The 9,609-nt window shown below is 35.8% G+C and overlaps 1 protein-coding gene across 2 annotated transcripts; it reads left to right on the top strand.

The window, feature by feature from the left end:
* Positions 1-4,065: 4,065 nt before the first annotated feature.
* On the top strand, positions 4,066-8,662 carry LOC105173456 (casein kinase II subunit beta-1). 2 transcript variants are annotated; one of them, XM_020697969.2, is made up of 6 exons: positions 4,066-4,211; positions 4,364-4,587; positions 6,100-6,318; positions 7,063-7,172; positions 7,270-7,435; positions 8,134-8,662. In XM_020697969.2, exons 2-6 carry the CDS (start codon positions 4,398-4,400, stop codon positions 8,262-8,264), a joined length of 816 nt encoding a protein of 271 aa, XP_020553628.1. In that variant the 5' UTR covers positions 4,066-4,211; positions 4,364-4,397; the 3' UTR covers positions 8,265-8,662. The 2 variants fall into 2 exon arrangements, with proteins under 2 accessions (XP_020553628.1, XP_011093499.1); XM_011095197.3 differs by having other exon boundaries at positions 4,085-4,587.
* The last annotated feature ends 947 nt before the right edge of the window (positions 8,663-9,609 follow it).

The raw sequence follows: 9,609 nt of genomic DNA, 5'->3' as shown, positions 1-9,609 counted from the left end.
AATGATTTTCCCCCTCTTGTTAGTTTGAGACATGATAGCGTTAAAGTCGCCCATGACCAGCCACGGTCTGTCAAGATTGTTACACATATTATGAAAGGATTGCCAAAATAAAAGTTTAAGGACTGTGACACTAGGTAGTGGATACCCATGAACTGCTAGGGTCGTGGTTCTGCATTGAGAAAGATGAGAGCATTAATCATCCACGAACTTGTTAAAACAACAGAAATGTTAAGGTTGGGGGTCCAAGTTAAGCACAGATTTCCCTGCTTTATTTAAAGCAGGGACAAACTCAAAGTGAATTAGATTGAAGGATTGTAAGAGGGAAGAAAGCTTATCAGTGTTAGTTGTTTTGATTTCACAGAGGAAGCTGATGTCGGGTTTGTGAGATTGAAGAAGTTTCTATAGCATTCTCCTTGCTGCAGGCCGGGCCAACCCACGGTAATTCCAAGGATAATCTTCATTGAGAGTTTACTACCATGACCCCCTTGGGCCCTCGACAGAATTGGAAAAAATTAAAATCTCATCAGCATTGAACTGGAAAGCGTTGACTGGGCAGGATTTCAGCTCCTGTTTGGTTCCCACCAAGGCTTTTGTATTTATTTCTAGCCTTTTCTTTCATTCTATAATTTTTCTTTCTTTTTGAACTATTGTTTTCTCTTTCACCAGCTCCAGGATGAACTTAGGATTTTTGTCGTGTGAACTGGTACTGTTAGGCAGGGGAAACTCGGGTGAAAGGGGAATGACATTCATTTGGCAGGAAAACCAGCCTTCAGATCGTTCATCAATTTTCAATTTCTTGGATGTTGGATTGATTTCCAATCGGGGGTGGAAGTCCTTTTAGCAGTCACCTATTTTGTTTTGTTGGTGGGCTGGTCAGGTGTTTTTTTGGGCTCGTTTGGATTAAGTTAGATGTTTGTTTTGGAGATTGGGTTGGGCTTATCTATTTTCGGCTCAAGGCAATAGGAGTGGGATTTTGAGTGACGAGTTTACCAAATACCATTTGGGCTGGAGGTTTAATGAGTGGGTTATCTAAGATTGACCCATTCCAATGGTGGCTAAAGTTGACTTAGGGGAGCAGTTAGGCTTTAGGGGGGAATCAGGATTTGGGTTTATGGGTATGGGAACAACGAATCCACATAATGATTGTGTTGTGTCAGGGGGGTTAAGAACAATTGGGAAGATATTTGGGCTCTTATTGTTCTTTCCATTTGTCCTTTGCCAAGTTAGGTCCGTTTTTTGTAAATTTTGGGTTTCCAACTAGGGGGTTGGTGGGTTTGTAGTTTGGGTTGTCTTTTGTGGTGATCTTTGTTTGTTTGGGTTCAATGGATGCAAGTGGTTTCTCAGGTGGATATGGTTCCAAACTGGTTCTGCAGATATGTATGAATGGATTTGGTATGGGAGCATTCTCTATTTTGAGCTAGGGGCTAAAACGGAATTGGTGTTCCGATATATTTGTTGGTTTTAGGTTAACAGAGTAGGAACTGATTTTATGGCCCACAATACCACAAACATGACAAAAATCACATAATCCTTCATACATGATTTCAAGCACCAATTTCCATTTTCTTTGACAACTTAAAATGATATGATCTTGGAGTGGTTTCGCCACATCAACTTCTATCCTGATTTGGAGTGATTTTTTCCGTCAATGACTATCTGTAGCAAGATCCGCTCCAATATAATTCTCGATCAAGTTCCTGATTTTTTTTTTTTTGCCACTTTTTTGTTTACATTGATAACGAGGAGACCAAATACTTGCGCCTAGATTTGGTATTTGTTGAGATCTACTTCTGTAAGGGCTTCCTCAAGGTGCCACGGTTTTGAAACGATGAGATTACCATGGGCTGAGTCTCGATATATGCCTGCAGTCATCTTCTTTTTCACGGAGAAATACCAGGTATTTTGGGTGATAACATTAATGGTGCTTTTTGGAGGGATATTCCAAGCTTTGACAAGGGTTGATTTCATGGCATTATGGTTGAGTGGTTTCTCATAGATGACTTTAGCAACGATGGGGTAATAGGAGGTAGAATTTCGGTGTTCTGGTGGGTTTTTGTCATTTGAGAGTTCAAGGTGAATGATTTTGTCAAAAAGGCTTGCCACAAAACCTCTTTCCTCCATAAGAGGTGGGTACTTGACCAAACAATCAAGGGATTAAAGGGATTAGAAAAGAGTTTTGTTGGTAGATGAGTAAATGGGGGGGTTAAGTGGGGATCAGAGCAAAGGAGAAAGAAGAAGATGGAAGGGGGAAATGGAGGAATGGACAACCAGGGGTGGGAAAAGGGGAGATGAGTCAAGCCCTCACTCTGTAAGGGAAGGAGAACCCTTTAATTCCACCATGGGAGTTCCACTATAGAGAGAGAGAACGTCTATCTTTAGTGCATTTTATCTTTCTTTGTTCCATTCTCCTATTCAGATGCCGACACTAATTCATTGATTTTATACTATGAAGATAAAAGGGTCATCTAATTATCATAGTCATAATTTTCCTGTTAATAATTCCAAATAATGCTGAATTTTTTGAGATATTAATTATAATATTCTAAATAATTTAATTACGTCTCGTAACTTACTATTACTATCATCTTTTTTTGTTTCTTCTGGTTGTCTTGGTTATATTATTTTATTTTAATATAACAAAAGAATTTTTTTATGTAATATTTACTAAAGAAGTCTAATTAATGTTTCTACCTAACAAGTTCCATGAAATACTCTCATCACCTAAAATATGACAAAGATAAGTGAGATGTATATATATTTGTTTATTTTCTTTTTGACTACAAGTATCTTCATCCTACATGTTAAAATATAGTATTTTTTTAAAGACGAAGAGATCTCGGTATTTTCAGTAGGGGTGGCAATGGGATGGATATGGGAGGACCAGGGACTCGGCACCCATTCTGCCAATTCCGAGGAGGATTCAGGACTCATCTGCACTGGTCATTTTCTACCTCCTCCCCGCCCCAATACAAAATTTATCGAGGTGGGTTCAACTTGATTCACCCAATTTTTTTTTTTACTAAAAGAAAATTTAACATATATACATATAAAAATTATTCATAGCCTAACTCAAGTATTCGAATTCAAGAAACAAATTCTCAAATACAAGTGAAATTATTTATAATAAAACAATCCAAACAATTCAGAGCAATTATATATATATATATATTTCTTTATTCCTTGTTAATTATTGTAGGATAATTTTTCAATATAACAATTATTAAACAAGTACTTAATATTAAATAAATAAAATTATATAATATTTTGTTAGTGTTTATTCTACTAAGACTAAGTAAATATATATGTATATATAATTATTATACCGGGGCAAGTTAACAAGAACTCGCTAACCATCCCGTCTTCAATTTTTGAACTCGAACCCGCCCCTTCAAGGGGGATTCCAGCAGGCAAGGTTTCAATCGCTCCTAATTTTCATCCTTTATATTGCCAAAAATTTATTCTAGACATTAATTTGTTTTTGTAGTGAATCAACTATAATTATTACGTATTTCAAATTATTAATAATTAATATATATTAATATAAAATATTAATTAATTTTACAATATATCAACAAATACTATTAATAAATTAATGGATAAATGGTGACGAGCTTTTTAAAAATTTATCATAATTATAAATACAACGTTTATAAATTATGAATAACTTGTTAAAATTATTGATCGTCTAACAAATACATCATTATTATATCTATAGAAGGAAGATATTTATTAGATAATTGTTAATTCTAAGAGAATATTTATAATTTTTTAAACAACGAAGAAAGTATTTGTAACGAAATTCAGGAGGCATTTATAATTTATTTTAAGTTAATACAATAAAATTGAGATGAATGATTATATGATTTTTTTCGATAAATATAAATTTTATTAAACAAATGATAATATATGAGTACAATACAATATGAAAGATTAGACAGTCACGTCAACAGTAATGACTATATAATTATGAAGGGTGAATTTGTGTGATGGTTGAGGGATTTGAAATGAGATGAAATGAAATATCGTCCACCATCACATCACAGAATACAATTCTATTCCATAATTAATGATTCTTTTTCAAATAAAACAATGAAATTAAATTAAAATAGACACCACCTCCTCTCCCTCCCCAGCTGTGTTCTCTCTCTCTACAAGAAAGAAACCCTAGTTCTCTCCGTCTCGTTCAATCACACGCACAGCATAACAACACTGTACGAATCCAAGCATTTTCATCCTCTTTCCGATCTTCCAGTTGTAATTCGGGAACCCCCCCCCCCCCATGTATACAAACGTGTAGGTAGAAGTGGGCTGGTAGTCGATTTTGTTTTCTCTTTTTTTTCTGGATATATACGAACATGTACAGGGATCGAGGAGGGGGCACATCCAAGGGCGGGGATATGCTGGATCGGAAGCGAATCAACGATGCGTTGGACAAGCACTTGGAGAAGTCTTCTCCTTCCACCTCCAGAAACAAGGGTTCTGCCGTCGCCGTGCCCTCCACATCCAACGCCGTTGGGAAGCATATTGACCACCGGGATAATCGCTCCTCATCCACCCTCACCACCACGAAGAATAAGTGCTCCGATGGTACGTTGTTTTTTTTTTTTTTTTGGGGTTGGGGGGGGAGGGGCGGAGTTGTTTGGTGTTTTGGATTTTTAACGTGATTTATATGGGTTGTGTTCAAATTTTGTTATTTTTGTTTATGCTTTCAGTTGATTGTAGAACAAATGTGTGGTTGTTACGTTTAGCTACTCAATATTTGTTACTGATTTATTTATTTTTCGTCTTCTTAAAGAGTTATTCTGGACGTGTTACGTTTGTGGGCTTCCGGAGTTTCATTATTTTTGGCTGAATGCTGTCGCTTTTATTGTTTGGAGAGCTTTTTAACTATTTGGGTGACTCGATAGATCTCTGAGCTGCTAATTTGTACAATTGTGACTACGATTATTGATGGGTGTGCCTTGTATGAAGTTCTTTAGCTTTTGATCTGGAAAGAGTTGATTTGTACTTGCAGTTATGTATTCTGTTCATCCCTTCTGTTTGCTTCTTGATTCTGGTGCAGTCTTTTGAGAATTTTCATGACTGTAAGGATAGTGTGATGAACACTGAGTCAAGTATAAATTTTACAATGGTTGTTTGATACGTTTGAAGTCATTGTGCTACTTTTTATGCACTGTTAAGGTTATGTTTCTCAGAGTAGTTGTAATTAGTGTTGTTATGGCTTTGAAATGTTAGCTCTCAGACGAGAGCTAAACCTAAAAGCTGCAGGAATTCTTTCTGTGATTTTGAGTTAATTGTGTATTGTATCTGAATGTAGCGCATTTAGTGTCTCAGATATGTAAAATCACACCTAATGCATATGTGGGTATGTCTATATACATTTTTCTGCGTGAATTTAAAGCCTAAAGGTGCCATAAAAACACATGCTTTCTGATGCAGCAAAGGCGTCGGTTTTCCTAGGCTAGTCTAGGTGCAAGGTTGTAATGCCGCTTGTGCTTTCACATGAATGAAAATTCTTAGGAGCATAAACAATGTGACTTGCTGAGGACTTGTTTAAAGTTCCTAGATTCAAATGGAATGTTGGTCTATATTGATTTTTCTTGTAATGACGAATCTTTCCTAAATGGGGATCCAGATTCTACTAGGCCCTATGACTGGCTCATTCACTTAAAGTTATGTAGTAAGACCTCCATTACTAAATAGCATCAATGTTCTGGTCATATTTTCACAGTAACTGATAATGTTATAGAGGAAGCTGGCAAGTGCTATACTTAGAATGATGATGATATGGATGACGATCAAGCTGCAAAGAAAATAGTGATGGTACCGTAAACTTAAAAAAAAAGTCATTTGCGGGACACATGATTCTAACTCTTCACTTGCCGCTAAAAAGCTATCTTTATGTGCCCTAGGGCCTGGCCATGTAACAACTATGCTTATCTAAGTACTAGTTATATGTATACCTTCTTAACACAAGCATTTATGGTGCCTATTAACTCACATTCACTTACCTTTTTCTACTTTCATTTTGCTTAACATATGTGCCTATGTGTATTGATCAAACAAAAGTTAACGATTTCTAATGTGTGCCATTTGCAGAGGAATCTGAAACAGACAGTGAAGAGTCTGATGTCAGTGGTTCTGATGGGGATGATACATCTTGGATTTCATGGTTTTGCAACTTGCGTGGAAATGAATTCTTTTGTGAAGTGGATGACGAATATATTCAAGATGATTTCAATCTCTGTGGGTTGAGCAGTCAGGTTCCATATTATGACTATGCGCTTGACCTAATTCTGGATGTTGAGTCTTCTCATGGTAAGCCTTTTACATTCTTTTCCTGCTTGATAGATACTGTTTGGGTTCTGCTTTTAGAGATATATGCTGTTTTCTTATATTTTATGGAATCTTAATTCATTTTATCACTGGTGTGGCTTCTAGTCTTATGGATAAGAAAGGCAGATTTGTCCTATTACAACATGAATGTAATGAGTCAACTTCGTAATTCAGTAATCTAATTTGGCGTAGATGTAAACGATAGGCTGAGATCTTGAGCATTTATTCTGTTGTTCCAAGCTCTGCATGCTAGCGTTTCACAGAGTTCTTAATCATTATGCCCTGATTATGCCTGGATTTGAATTAGACTTCGAATTTAGTTTTCCATTTCTCATCTGTATTCGGTTGCCGTGGTCCTTGGATCTGTTTGCCCAACTCTTGGGGATATATGTACTACTTCTGGCTTTTAACCTTCTGGGGAAGTTCTTTTATTGGGAAGTTAATTTGTTGTAAGATTTAACATTCCTCCTGATGGATGTATTTCGGTTTTAATTCTTGTACATTCTTGTAACTTTCACTGACAGCTGCCTGCAGTCTATGCTGGAAACTATTTTCAGCATTTCCAGATTGAAATAACCTTGATTTTGGTTTATTTCCTCTCCTATGGTTTGCTCATAGCTCAAGCGCGTTTGTTTAATCCCATCAAGGGCATACTTCCAATTTTTGTCCCTTTCTTAAGCTGAATAATTTTGGTCATAACATTTCTTCCATGATGGGCATATGTAGGTGATATGTTTACTGAGGAACAGAATGAATTGGTTGAATCAGCTGCAGAAATGCTCTATGGCCTTATTCATGTCCGTTACATTCTGACGACCAAGGGAATGGCTGCAATGGTAACATCATTAGTTCATCATGTTTTGTGCATTTGCTACCTCTCCTTTTAGTTTGGTTTTTTGATTTAAATTATCAATGACATGTGAGTTAAAACAGTTAGAGAAGTACAAAAACTATGACTTTGGAAGATGTCCAAGAGTGTACTGCTGTGGACAGCCTTGTCTTCCAGTTGGACAATCGGACATCCCACGCTCCAGTACAGTGAAGATCTACTGTCCCAAATGTGAAGACATTTACTACCCTCGATCCAAGTACCAAGGCAGTATCCTTATATTGTGATGTTGTTTCTGGGTTTTGATCTCTGGTTCATTTCATAATTCAGATGGTTGCATCTCTCTTGCTCTTGCTTACCTATTCACTCGGAACATCTTATATTGACGGAAGTGCAATCACTAAGTGATTAATCACTGCATTCACAGTCAATCTCACAATCCAATACTAATTTCAGTTTCTTACCCATCAGTTAAGTCTTATCTCTCTTAATAATTTTTCTTCTGTCTGATGAATTACAATGTGCACTATTCTCCCATACTAACCTCCAAAAAAGTGAATCCTCCAAAAAACTTTTTGTCCTCTTCAAAGTTTAAAGACTGAAGCATATTTCTTTAACCCTTGTATAATTGTATAGAACTATTTTTGCAGTTAGTACTCCCTCTATTGAGTGTTGTAAATGGGAAAAATAAGAAAAGAACAGATGAACACACAGACCAAGGTATTTGTGTGGATGGGTAGGAAAAATGGATTTAGCAATTTCCTTGCTTATGATGATGGGTGTGCTCATAACGCATTACTAAGATATTGCCTTAAGTTTTCTGTGGGAAAACACAAAACACATATTTTTCTGATGTAGAACTTAATTTATGCTGTATTTATGATTTGCTTGTTTTATGCATTGACATTAACCAACTATTGTAGTAGTATGTTACGTACCAGTTCAGTTGTTTTTCTTGACTGCCAAAGATATTGATGGAGCATATTTTGGGACCACATTCCCTCATCTGTTCTTGATGACTTATGGACACCTCAAGCCACAGAAGCCAACACAGAGCTATGTTCCAAGAGTTTTTGGCTTCAAGATCCACAAGCCTTGACAACAAGTTTTCCCGTAACCTATCTCGAGCTCTTAATTCTTCCTTGAACAAATGGTTCTCATCTGGCATCTGGCATCTGGCACGGACAAGTGTGGGTTGTAAACAAGGCAGGTAAAGGCACATCAGCTATTCATATACCAGAATTGCTTGATTCGTGGAGAAGCAGTTCTAGGTTATCTTTGAAGCAAATTCATCATTTGAACATGGAGCAACCTGTAAGCTAATTTCATTTTCAGGTTCAGAAATGCTTTCAATACTTTGTCATGTAGTCCTTGTGTGCATACTTAATCAGCACTATATTTTCATATGGAGCAGTTGGAGGAATGTATCCAGTTGTAGCCTTACTTGAACCTAAATTAACATCAATTCTATACAATATAGTTTAGTGCTGACAAGAAGTATTTTAACAATCTGAAAAACAATCCTTAAAATTTATATTTCTTTATCTTGTGTTTGAATAATTGCTGTGTCTCTGCTTGAGGTACCTTTGCATTCATTTCTTTGGCATAATTACCCTACTTTACCTTTCCATTGGTTGATATATATATATATATATATAAATATATGCAGCATATAGTTGGATGGGAATTGCCTGTATGAGTACCACTTGACAATGTAAAGAATAAATTGAGGAAAGTGTACTTCTCTGACAATCTTTAGAATATTTATGGAGAAGGCATTATTTGCAGTTACTACCTCTGAGGTTGTGGCCATTATATTTGCACTATACAGCTTCTTTGGGATTTTGACTGATTAACTCTTACCCATGAGGTTCTGATATTTTTGGGCAATAGAGGATCTTAATTAATTGGTACTAAAAGCTAAAATTACACCTATTTTTCATGCTTTTTCTGTGAGTGGCATAATTTTTGGAAATTTGTTATTAGCTATTTCTCAAGATGTACTATTTTCATGCTATCAATTTTCATTTGTTTCCTAAGTGATATAAAACTTTTATCTGATCGAAACAAACTCATGATTTTTTAATCATAAGCGGCCCACAATTTATAGAATGCAATTTCTAAAATCAGACAGCCTCACTTTTATCATTCAGAATAGTAAATTTGTAAATAAAATCAACAGGCTTGTATGATTTTCTTTTTCTTTGTTAAGACGTATTCTAGAATTGAACGTCAATTCTTATTCTAACGTTGTGATTGCTGGTGATATGATGGTTCACATTTTTGTCTGTTTTTATACTACAAGTTACAGTTGTACATATTAACAATTGGGTGCTTATTCCCAATTGAAGATTCAAAATGTCAATTTGTTTCCCGAAATATTCATTTGCAGAAATTTTAGTATTTGCACATAAGTTATGACTTTATTTATATTATCGAAGATC

Source organism: Sesamum indicum, linkage group LG11 (genome assembly GCF_026168435.1).
Source record: "Sesamum indicum cultivar Baizhima isolate 11 linkage group LG11, ASM2616843v1, whole genome shotgun sequence".
Taxonomy (NCBI): domain Eukaryota; kingdom Viridiplantae; phylum Streptophyta; class Magnoliopsida; order Lamiales; family Pedaliaceae; genus Sesamum; species Sesamum indicum.
The sequence above is the reverse complement of the archived record's forward strand: the minus strand, read 5'-3'. Positions and strand labels throughout refer to the sequence as shown.